The sequence below is a fragment of the Schistocerca americana genome, chromosome 9, assembly GCF_021461395.2.
Source record: "Schistocerca americana isolate TAMUIC-IGC-003095 chromosome 9, iqSchAmer2.1, whole genome shotgun sequence".
NCBI classification, from domain to species: Eukaryota; Metazoa; Arthropoda; class Insecta; order Orthoptera; family Acrididae; genus Schistocerca; species Schistocerca americana.
Genome location: NC_060127.1, coordinates 108,677,861 through 108,690,962, shown reverse-complemented (window position 1 = coordinate 108,690,962; position 13,102 = coordinate 108,677,861). Strand labels below are relative to the sequence as shown.

At 40.0% G+C, this 13,102-nt stretch overlaps 1 protein-coding gene across 1 annotated transcript in view; it reads left to right on the top strand.

Moving 5' to 3' along the window:
- Positions 1 to 6,744, top strand: part of LOC124550715 (XK-related protein 7-like) — a 29,765-nt gene extending 23,021 nt beyond the window's left edge. Inside the window, exon 5 of the mRNA XM_047125436.1 lies at positions 5,947 to 6,744. Within this exon, the coding sequence (XP_046981392.1) occupies positions 5,947 to 6,527 (581 nt within the window). The 3' untranslated portion in view covers positions 6,528 to 6,744. The remainder of the gene's footprint in view (positions 1 to 5,946) is intronic.
- Positions 6,745 to 13,102: the final 6,358 nt, after the last annotated feature.

Sequence of the window (13,102 nt, the reverse complement as noted above, 5' to 3'; positions counted from 1 at the left end):
CAATTCTAATACTGGATCCCTGGCCTCTTCTACAATGGCTCCTGTTTCTTCTTCTATCATGCCTTCAGACAAGTCTTGCCCCTCACAGAGGCCTTCAACGTGCTGTTTCCACCTACCTGCTCTCTCCTCTGTGTTTAACAGTGGAATTCCTGTTCCACTCTCAGTGTTACCACCATTGCTTTTAGTTTCACCTAAATCTATTTTAACTTTTCCATATGCTGAGTCAGTCCTTATGATGATCTTCCTTTTTTTCCCCCTGATTTCTTCATATTTTTTCTGCAGCCATTTTGTCTTAGCTTCCCTGGACTTCCTATTTATTTCATTCCTCTGTACCTATGTTTTTTTTTTTAACTTCTGTGATTGCCGTTTTTAGAAATGTCCATTCCTCTCCAACTGTACTGCCTACTAAGCTATTCCTTATTGCTGTATCTGTAGCCTTAGAGAACTTCAAGCATATCTCGTCATTCCATAGTACTTCCGTATCACTCTCCTTTGTGTATTGATTCTTCCTGACCAATCTCTTAAACTTCAGCCAACTCTCCATCACTACTGAATTGTGATCTTTTGATCTATATCTGCCTCTGGTTATGCATTACAATCTAGTATCTGATTTTGTTATATTTGCCTGACAATGATGTGATCTAACTGAAATCTTCCCATATCTCCTGACCTTTTCCAAGCATACCTCCTCCTCTTGTCATTCTTGATTAGAGTATTTGCTATGGCTAGCTGAAATTTATTGCAGAACTCAGTTAGCCTTTCTCCTATCTAATCCCTATTCCAAAGTCCATATTCTCCAGTAAAACTTTCTTGTACTTCTTTTCATATGACCACATTCCAATCCTCCAAGACTATTAGATTTTCATCTTGCTTTACATATTGAATTACCCATTCAATATCCTCATATTTTTCTCTAGCACTTCATCTTTGGCTTACGTCAGTTTGTGTACTTTAACTATTGGTGTTAGTGTTGCTTTGCTGTTGATTCTGATGAGAACAGCCCTATCACTGAACTGTTCACAGTAACACACTTTCTGCTCTATCTTCCTGTTCTTAATTAATCCTACTCCTGTTATACTATTTTCTGCTGTTGCTATTACCCTATACTCATATGACCAGAAATCCTTATCTTCTTTCCATTTCACTTCTCTGATCCCCACTATATCTAGTCTGAGCCTTAGCATTTCCCTTTTCAGATTTTCTAGCTTCCCTAGAAACATTTTCCACTGTAGTTATTCAGTCTTTTTCTCCCAGTCACCTCCCCATTGTCAGTCTCCTCCTAAGGTTTCGAATGGGGCACTATTGTAGAATCTTTGCCAATTGAGAGATCATCGTGACATTTTTTTTCAATTGCTGCACTACACTGAGCAAAAGGAGGTGAGACACAAAAGTAGAAGATGTCCCAAGACTTTGGTCACCACAGTGTAATTGTGACGGGTGACTGGAATTTGATAGTAGGAAAACCAAGAGAAGAAAAATAAGAGGAAGCCACCTGGTAGAAATTTGCTGAGGCCATAATTTAATCATTGCTAACTCTTGGTTTAAGAATCATGAAAGAAGGTTATATATGTGAAAGAGACCTGGAGTCACTGGTAGATTTCACATTGATTGTATAATGGTAAGATAGAGATTTAGGAACCAGATTGTAAGACATTTCCAGGAGCAAATGTGGACTCTAACCACAATTTATTGGTTATGAACTGTAGATTAAAACTGAAGAAATTGCACAAAGGTAGGAAGTTAGGGAGACAGGACCTAGATAAGTTGAAAGAACCAGAGGATGTTGAGAGTTTCAGAGGGAGCATTAGACAACAATTGCCTAGAACAGGGGAAAGGAAAATGGTAGAAGACGAATAGGTGGCTTTGAGAGATGAAACAGTGAAGGCAGACAAGGTCTAGTAGAAATACAAGGATATCACAGGAGATATTGAATTTAACTGATGAGAGGAGAAAATATAAAAATGCAACAGATGAAGCAGGCAAAAGGGAATCCAAATTGCCAAAAATGAGATTGGCAAAAAGTGCAAAATGACTAAGCAGGAATGGCTAGAGGACAAATGTAAGGATATAGAAGCGTATGTCACCAGAGAACACATAAATACTGCCTAGAGGAAAATCAAGCAGGCCTTAGGAGCAAAGAGAAGTAGCTTCATGAATATCAAGAGCTAAGATGGAAAATCAGTCCTCAGCAATGAAGGTAAAGCTTACAGGTGGAAGGAGTATATATAGCATGCATACAAAGGAGATGAGCTTGAAGGCAATATTACATGGAAGAGGCCATAAATGAAGACGATATCAGAAATATGCTATTGTGAGAAGAATCTGTCAGAGAATTGCAAGACCTAAACCAAAACTAGGCCACTTGTGTTGTTGACATTCCATCAGAATAGCCATGAGAAGAGTATTCCATCTGGTGTGCAAGATGTATAAGACTGTCGAAATACCCTCACACTTCAAGAAGAATGAGCTGACGGGGTGAATGTTACCAAACTATCAGTTTAATAAATCATGGCTGCAAAATATTAATATGAATTCTGTACAGAAGAATGGAGAAACTGGTAGGAGCTGGCCTTGTGGAAGATCAGTTTGGATTCTGGAGAAATGCAGGAAAACGAGAGGCAATACTGGCCCTATGAGGGCAGTGCTTATGTCAGATCGGCAGTCTCTATGACCTGGTTTGAGTCTTATTCATGTGTCTGTGAGTGTTAGAGCAACAGAGTCAACTACACATTTGCGGAATATACCATCATGGTCCGTCTACATGATGAAGTTCACAGTAATGCAAGAGCTGCTCGTCATCTTTATGAAAATCGTTACCCACAATATCTGCCTGCATTGTGTACCCTTTTTGTCACAATTATGTAATGGGTTCAACAAAGAGGTACCTTCACTGTACTCAGATGTGACTGGTGCTTCCAGGAGATACCACACATCCATTCTGGAAGAGGTCACAATGCATCACGTTGAAGAGAACCTGTCAACGAGTATACAAGCCATTGTGCATGCAAAGGATGTTGCTCCCAGCACCGCCTGGTATGTTCTGCATGACCAACAACTACATCCATACCACCTTCAAAAGATAAAGTCACTAATGACAGCCAATTTTGCACCACGTGTTGAGTTTTGTATGCAATTTCTGCGCCCCTGTATCAAAGAGCCTGTAGCATTTCCGTGGCATATTCTCTTCATAGATGATTGTAAAATTACTAGGGATTGTGTTCTCAATTTTCAAAACAGCCATGTCTAGGCAAACAAAAACCCACATTCCAAACATGTTCAGGGAATTGCCCCCCCCCCCCCCCCTGCTCACCAAGCCCATGGGTCCCATCTACTTGACCTTCCAATAACAAGTATTTGGCATGTTTCTGGATGCTGTGGCACTGAACATGTGGTTTCATTGTGACGGCACATCTCCCCACTTTTCATGTCATGTTCAGGACCAGCAATTCAGACACCAACAGATAGGCCAAAGTGGCCCAATCACGTGGCCTCCATGATGACCAGATTTTTCATTGGACTTTTTCCTCTGGGGTAGAATGAAGAATTTGGTTTATGAGACACCTCCAGAGACAGAAGGCTTGGTGACAAAAGTTGTGATCGCTGCAGGACGGATTGCAGACACATCACATGTGATAGAGCATCTATACCACATCATCATTCATAGGTACAACGTGTATGCTTAACTTGGTGGTCGCCACTTCTAACCTTACTTGTAGTGGATCAGAATGCTAACCCTCCTCTGAAAAGGACAAAAACAATTTAAGTTTAACTGTAAACAACAGTGTCTCTGAAAACTGATTTAGTTTCCTTTTTGTTTCTTTGGTTATTAATAAGTAGAATTGCAAAACTAGTGATGTACTGGGTCACACCTAATAAACTGCTTGTAAAAGTGGTCATGTTACCAATATTTTGTCAAATGGTTGTAGAACAGAAATGTTTCATTTCTTGACCTGGGTTCCAATCCAAAATATTATCTACTCAGCCCCTCTGCAAATCTTAGGAGTTCGTAAGGGAAATTTTAGACCACTCTGTATATAGTGTAGTTATTATACAATTCCTGCATGATGTTGTTGGCAGAGAGAATCAAGACTGGAAATACCATTAGACACACTGTCTTAGGAACAAAAACAGAAGCATGTTTGAAGGATGACTATAGACAGTCTTAATCCTAGTGGAGAAGGTGGATGATGCATTCCTTCCCCCCCCCCCCCCCCCCCCAAAAAAATTGGTGTTCCAACTTTCCAACTGGTTTGATGTGGCCCACCATGATTTCCTCTAATGTATCACTCACTTCATCTCAGAGTAGCACCCACATTCAATGTTCTCAATTGTTTGTTGTATATGATCTGATCTCTACTTACCCATGAAGGGTTTGCCATCACCCTCTATAGCTTCCTCTACAACTGTGCATGTTACTCCCTACCAATGCCTTAACATATGTACTGTCATCATTCCCATTCATCTGTGTAGTGTTTCCCTTATATTCCTTTCTTAGCCAAGTCTACGAAGAGCCTTCTCAGTTTTTATGTCTTCAGTGCATTTCATTTCTAAATGCCATTGTAAAAACTTTGAATCTTTTCTTTTCCATTTTTCCCGCAGTCCACGGTTCACCCCTATACACTGCTGTGTTACAAATGCACATCCACAATTTTTCACTCACATTAAAGCCTATATGTGTGATACTAGTTGACTTCTTCCCATTCTAGTCTGATTCTTATCTACTCTTTGCTTAATCTATGATGCATTGTTTTGCTTCCAAGGCACCAGAACTACTTTACTTTGTCAGCTACAGGATCCACACATTTTATGTTTATGGCTAATCTCATTACTTCCAGTTCATATTACCTCCTCAAAAGGTCATTCATTCCATCCAAAGGTCTTGTAATACTTTGCTTGTTACATATGTTTCCTCAAACACACTGAAAGGTAAACTTGCAACATTACATGGAAGAGAATGGAATGATCACTTATCTTAAATTCTAGTGGTGGACATTTAGAGTTTATTTAAACAAAATGTGAAGTTGACCATTTTGAATTCTTAATACTTAGGATAGACGGAAGGCGTTCTTAGAAGGATCATGTTCAAGATGTGCAGAAACTGAATGCTGCGCTCTTCGAGAAAGGTACAGTCTCCACTGTGTCCAACACTGAAGCTGAAGGCTTGTTTGTTCTATTGTCGCACAAGCAGGTATATGTTGGGGAACTCTGTGCACTTTCTACCATTAATGTCTATGTTTGATACATACTGAATTCTTCTGGCAGAGAAGGCCACGCTTTTTTCCTGTTTTCATCTGGCTCCTATTTCTCCTTGCTTCATCTGTCATTCAATGTTTTGCTTCCAAGATACCAGAATAGGCCTTTCTTCAGGTGCTGGAATTCGAAATCTGCTCACTCTGTAGATAGATTGCATCACGGAACATGCTGACAGTACTGATTCATTCAGAAGAAATTGCAACATACATTCAGTAAACACTACAGAGAAAAAAATATAACTCAAATAACACTTCCTTAAACAGTGGATGGAAAGGAGTGCACTGTTCAGCAGGTTTCATTTTCAACAGACTTCCAATAGAACTGAATAAAATTTAGTGATCAACCCCAAGTATTCAGATTCATGTTGAAGTGCTTTTCCTTGTCACACATTCCTACTATTCTATACAGTACTTCCAATCATTAATGTAGAACTTTTGTCTTTCTTCATTTGTATGCACTTTCACAGTTTATTTCCTGTTTTATTAACTCTTTAGTTTACAATTTTTTAATCAGTATTTGGTAAACTATGTATTGACTTGTACCATGACCAAGTAGCTCATGCTTGCATGGTGCTACCAAGCCTGACAGATACATAAAATAAAAGTAATGCATCTGGTTTCTGAAAAGTTTTTCTTGTTTTATTGTATGAGGTGCTCTTTCAGTTGACGCAGTACGTATATCAATTTGTTTCAGTTTCGAGAATTCTGTCAATTTCTGTGGCTTCGGTGACATTTCCTACAGAGACTGCTGTGATGTGTGGTGTGCACTGGTTAATCGTGACAGTCTGGCTGTCACTGTGGGAACGCACAAACTTCTGCTTCTCACAGAAAGTATCTGCAACGAAACAGCGAGCTGCGGAGATACTCTTCTGCTCCGTCCTCGGCCTCATCTACATTTTTACGTACATTGCACCAAAGGATGGCCAGAACAGGATTCGGTACTCCATCTACTACACGATCTGCTTTGCAGAGAACATCATGGCGGCGGTGACAGTGTGGGCCACAGCAGACATGGCAATGCAAAACGAGTGGTACTTCTATCCACTTTTGTTAGGGTGTATTGTGCCTTTTGTGACAGGTATAGGTTTTATGCTTCTCTATTACTCGTGTTTTCACCCAGTACTGCAAAGGGTGAAGTGTTGTGATGAATCCAACAACAGGAACCAAACAGGAGACAGGGGGCTGCGCTCTACTATGTCTGGCAGTTTGGGAAGGAACTTACTGACACAGGAACCTAGCAATGAGTCTGTCAATGAAGCTGATGACACTTATTGAACTGGCAGCTTGTGGTTGTGCCAAAGTGCTAAGAATTGAGACAAAATCTCATGAGGAGTCACAGCAGGATAATGGTGAAGAAAATGTGCAAAGCAGTAGACATGATGTACCTCTTCTACCCAATATTGAAGTACACCACTGTAACAATGAGCCACAAAGTATTGTTGTTAGTCAGTGTAAGGTTTTTTACTGAAGCATTCTTTCTTTATTCATATAGCAGGTGAACTACATATACTCATTATTTGTTTATAAAATTTGTGTTCCGTGCTGCTCAAATGATTCCCTGGGATTTTTAAAATTTTGTAATGTACATGTTGAGCAGTAAGTGTCAAGCACTCACCTATTGTCCAGCAATTTTGAAAATGTTACATTTTTGTTTTAAAAATCACAATAGAAATGTTTCTTGGCCATTGTTTTCTAAAACATCCACATAATTATGTCCTGTCCTCACCACCTCTCCAAAAATGCACACTCCAAAATGTCATTCTTTAAAGAAAAGACTGGCGGTAGGGAAAACTTCACACTCACAAGGGAACTGCACATACTCATCATCACTGACTTCTTTGAAATTCGTGGTATATGCAGTGCTTGGTGTGAAATGAAAGTGACAAGCATTTAGAAAAGTTTACAGTTTTGGTACAAGTCAGGCTGTGCACAAGACATTTATGTTGGAATAGTCTGCAGGCAGTGGTTGGTGCAGCAGGAAGAGCACAGAATGCTGATTTGAGGGTTGTGGAACCGAGTTCCTAAATGGAAACTTTTTTATTTGCCAATTTTTACATTACTTGCCCTGCAGTTAAATTGAAAAAAATGTTATACACTTTGTATTTATTAGTACTTCCATAAAAAACACAAAAAAAATATTGGAATTGGAAATAAATTTCCAGGAATGGACTGTGCTGGGATGATATTCAATGTAAAAACAGGGAAAACATATTTGCATTTTGCACAAGTTAAAAATACAGCATCTTTACAGTTACAGGATTATTTTAAAATTTCTATAGAATAACAGACTTGGTTTAGTTTCACAAAACATTCTCTCTCATCGCATAGTTTGGCAGCAAACCACGTATAACACATCATTTCGGCACATACTTGCGAGGACAAGTGGAGATGTACAACGGAATGTATTTTTATGCATTTTTTTCTGGGGGTGGAACATGATTTCTTTTTCTCTTCAGATAAGAGCAGTTCTTAAATTTTTTGATCAATTTTTTTCTGTGGAGGCATCGCAGGGTTGCACTGGCAGAGTGCATTTGGAGGGGAGGGGATTATTTTAATAATGCACTATAGCAGTGCTCCTCCATCTTGAAAAATCTTTTCATATAATTGTAGATTTGTTTGTCTTCCCCAGAAGTAAATTAATGGAAGAAATTTGTACTTCTGTACATGGGGCTGCATCACATCAGCCAAACAATTTTTGTACAAGGCTGCTGTAAGTCTCCTAGATTTTGATGTAGTGATGACATTCTTAAATTCTGTAGCATACTCGTCCACGGTTTTTTGAATCCTCTGTCCACAAATGCCACTGCTTTCTTGTAGGCGTACATAGATCATTGACAATAATTTTCCGGAAATGGTCCTAGCATACTCCGCTGTATGCAAGTGACTGACTTCATTCATTTTCAGTGTAAGTAACATAAAAATTAAAAATGAGATCCGGAAAAGGGTCAACCCCATGAACTTCAGATTAATGTTCTGCACTCTTCCCACAGCACCAACTGATGCATCGAAACTGTACTAACATAAATGGCTCGTGCTCACCTAAGCCGTCCAAAAATTCTATTTTTTTCTAAATATTCGGTCATCTGGAGCTCCCCTTTCTGTCACTTTCATTTCTGACTGTGCCCTGCATATACCATAAAACTGGACAAAATCAGTGATGATGAGTTGGTGTGGTTCCCCTGCCAGTTAACGTGAATAAATGTCTTAAAATTCAGGATGTGAAAGGGAGAGTGTACTTTACCATTTGGTAAATGAGGAGCTAGGGCAGCAAAGCATGAAATATGTAAATATTAGGAATGGCAGCACTTCATAAATCTGCTAATAGTACATAGGGCTAGTGTATTCTTTTGTGTTAGCAGAAGAGCCAACACCGTGTTACGAGTGGAGGCCGAAGTGCACACGTTTTAGCTCACGCGGGCTAGCGTGAGAAGGGAAGAACTATACTGACGTTAGGTCTGGAACATGACAAGGAATGAGAATTCAGAAAGCGGACATAATTAGTTTGATACTTAACTTTAATCCATTAATGATGAATGTCGCTCTTGACCGTAGATGAGCCACAATATTACCTGTTCAGAATACATTCCTGAAGATACTAAGTATAGTAACTGAATATGGCACCTTGCTAGGTCGTAGCAAATGACGTAGTTGAAGGCTATGCTAAACTGTCGTCTCTGCAAATGAGAGTGTATGTAGACAGTGAACCATCGGTAGCAAAGTCAACTGTACAACTGGGTCGAGTGCCGAGTGCTATTGAGTCTCTCTAGACTAGACCTGTCGTGTGGTCTGCAATAACTGATAGTGGCAACACGCAGGTCTGACATATACTAACGGTCCACGGCCGATTTGAAGGCTACCACCTAGCAAGTGTGGTGTCTGGCGGTGACACCACATATTCCACATAGTGTGTACCTAAGATTGCAGCTGTTCTTTCACTCTACATTTTGTTTCATAAATCTTTTTGTGACAGGAAGCCTTCAAGCCTGTGGAACGAGTCAAGTCACAAATCAAAAGGTAGAAGCAACTACTGCCGGCTGTTTCTGTAAAGTGCACGTGCGACAAATTATGATTATTGCTAATCCTCTCGTGCTGATAATTATGGGAATTACCTCTAAAAAAATGGTAGCCTATGGCTATAATATCAATGAGTCACAGATGGAATCGACCAGCTCATAAAAATACCTCAGTGTAACACTCTGTAGGGATTAGAAACAGAATGATTACATAGGTTCAGTCATGTGTAAAGCAGCTGGTAAACTTAAGTTTATTGGTAGAATACTGGGGAAGTGCAATCAGTCTACAAAAGGGACTGCTTACAAATCACTCATGTGAACCATCCTAGAATATTGCTCAAGTTTGTGGGACCCATATCGGATAGGACTAGTCGGGGGATATTGAACGCATACAGAAAAGGGCAGCATGAATGGTCACAGGTTTGTTTAATCCATGGAAGAGCATCACAGAATACTGAAGGAACTGAAATGTCAGACTTTTTTTACATTTATATTAGGAGAAAAATGGCTATTGTGTAAGAAGCGACTACTCTGCTCAGATACAGTTGTCATCTAATACTTTAAACAAAGCCTTTACGTAATTTTACATACACCAATGTCAGTTGTCATTGTAGTGACAAGCCAGGATCTATCTAATACAAACATTAGAGTTACAACAATAACAAGAGAATAAATTGTCACTCATCACATAGAGGTGGCATTGAGTATCAGAAAGGCACACTGAAAAAGAGCGCTAAGCTTTCGGACAAAGTTCTTCTTCAAAAATTGAAAACACACACACATTCACATAATCACAATACACACACACACACACACACACACACACACACACACATACACACATATATATTCGCATAAGAACAAGTCACACACACACACATGGCCGCTGCCTCTGGTTGTTGGGGCCCCTGGCACCTGGAGATAGTGGCCATATGTGTGAGTTGTGCTTGTGTGAATGTATGTGTCTTTTATATTTTTGAAGAAGAACTTTGTCCAAAAGCTTAGCACTCTTTTCCAGTGTGCTTGCCTGAGACTCAGTGTCAATGGCCTTTCCACAGTAGTAACACTGGCTCCCGTCAGATACCGAAGTTAAGCATTGTCGGGCTGGGCTAGCACTTGGATGGGTGACCATTTGGTCTGCTGAATGCTGTTGGCAACTGGGGTGCACTCAGCCCTTGTGAGGCAAACTGAAGAGCCACTTGATAGAGAAGTAGCGGCTCCGGTCTCGGAAACTGACATACGGCCAGGAGAGCGGTGTGCTGACCACATGCCCCTCCTTATCCGCATCCAGTGATGCCTATAGGCTGAGGGTGACACAGCGGGCAGTCGGTACCGTTGGGACTTCATGGCATGTTTGTGAGGAGTTTTTTTTCTTTTTTTTGTTTTTAGGCTCAGTGGCTCCTCTATGTGATGAGTAGCAGTCTATGCTTTCCATATTATTGTTACTCAATCCTGGACTTCCCATACTTTAAATATTAGAGTTAAAAAGTCCAAATTTCTGATAAATTATATGAACAGCAACAAATGATGCAATCTTTTACATTGTGTTTTTATATCTTGATATTTTGAGTTGCCCTGGTGTTTACTGGTGACTGTTATTGACTTCTGCAGCAGAATACAAAACTCTGATCTATACTCTAGATGTGGATGTGTAATCTATATGAATTTTTTTTAGTCATAACATTGCCATTGTTAATTGCAGAGTTCTTCTTGTTATCAAACACAAATACACAGCATTATGCTTAGTCCCTCAAGATAAGAGTAAGAATCCCTTGTTCCCTGAGAAGGCTTCTGCAAGAAGTTCGGTTGTCAACCACAATATTCTTATTCCACACTTATGTAGACTAAACACCGTTTCAACCTGGGTTGCACTGCTCTAGAACAGATTTTCTTTCTGCAGGACCCAGGGGTTTCGTGGAGTACACTCGAGAGTTCTTCAAAACTTAGATGCATTTCTTCAAAACATTCAAGAAAGCAACTTAAAAAAACTTGTTGTTGTTGTGGTCTTCAGTCCTGAGACTGGTTTGATGCAGCTCTCCATGCTACTCTATCCTGTGCAAGCTCCTTCATCTCCCAGTACCTACTGCAACCTACATCCTTCTGAATCTGCTTAGTGTATTCATCTCTTGGTCTCCCTCTACGATTTTTACCCTCCACGGCGCCCTCCAATGCTAAATTTGTGATCCCTTGATGCCTCAAAACATGTCCTACCAACCGATCCCTTCTTCTAGTCAAGTTGTGCCACAAACTTCTCTTCTCCCCAATTCTATTCAATACCTCCTCATTAGTTACGTGATCTACCCACCTTACCTTCAGCATTCTTCTGTAGCACCACATTTCGAAAGCTTCTATTCTCTTCTTGTCCAAACTAGTTATCGTCCATGTTTCACTTCCATACATGGCTACACTCCATACAAATACTTTCAGAAACGACTTCCTGACACCTAAATCTATACTCGATGTTAACCAATTTCTCTTCTTCAGAAACGCTTTCCTTGCCATTGCCAGTCTACATTTTGTATCCTCTCTACTTCAACCATCATCAGTTATTTTGCTCCCTACATAGCAAAACTCCTTTACTACTTTAAGTGTCTCATTTCCTAATCTAATTCCCTCAGCATCACCTGATTTAATTTGACTACATTCCATTATCCTCGTTTTGCTTTTGTTGATGTTCAGCTTACACCCTCCTTTCAAGACACTGTCCATTCCGTTCAACTGCTCTTCCAAGTCCTTTGCTGTCTCTGACAGAATTACAATGTCATCGGCGAACCTCAAAGTTTTTACTTCTTCTCCATGAATTTTAATACCTACTCCGAATTTTTCTTTTGTTTCCTTTACTGCTTGCTCAATATACAGATTGAATAACATCGGGGAGAGGCTACAACCCTGTCTCACTCCTTTCCCAACCACTGCTTCCCTTTCATGCCCCTCGACTCTTATAACTGCCATCTGGTTTCTGTACAAATTGTAAATAGCCTTTCGCTCCCTGTATTTTACCCCTGCCACCTTCAGAATTTGAAAGAGAGTATTCCAGTTAACATTGTCAAAAGCTTTCTCTAAGTCTACAAATGCTAGAAATGTAGGTTTGCCTTTTCTTAATCTTTCTTCTAAGATAAGTCTTAAGGTTAGTATTACCTCACGTGTTCCAACATTTCTACGGAATCCAAACTGATCTCCCCCGTGGTCCGCTTCTACCAGTTTTTCCATTCGTCTGTAAAGAATTCGCGTTAGTATTTTGCAGCTGTGACTTATTAAACTGATAGTTCGGTAATTTTCACATCTGTCAACACCTGCTTTCTTTGGGATTGGAATTATTATATTCTTCTTGAAGTCTGAGGGTATTTCGCCTGTCTCATACATCTTCCTCACCAGATGGTAGAGTTTTGTCATGAATGGCTCTCCCAAGGCCATCAGTAGTTCTAATGGAATGTTGTCTACTCCCGGGGCCTTGTTTCGACTCAGGTCTTTCAGTGCTCTGTCAAACTCTTCACGCAGTATCTTATCTCCCATTTCGTCTTCATCTACATTTCCATAATATTGTCCTCAAGTACATCGCCCTTGTATAAACCCTCTATATACTCCTTCCACCTTTCTGCCTTCCCTTCTTTGCTTAGAACTGGGTTGCCATCTGAGGTCTTGATATTCATAAAAGTGGTTCTCTTCTCTCCAAAGGTCTCTTTAATTTTCCTGTAGGCAGTATCTATCTTACCCCTAGTGAGACAAGCCTCTACATCCTTACATTTGTTCTCTAGCCATCCCTGCTTAGCCATTTTGCACTTCCTGTCGATATCATTTTTGAGACGTTTGTATTCCTCTTTGCCTGCCTCATTTACT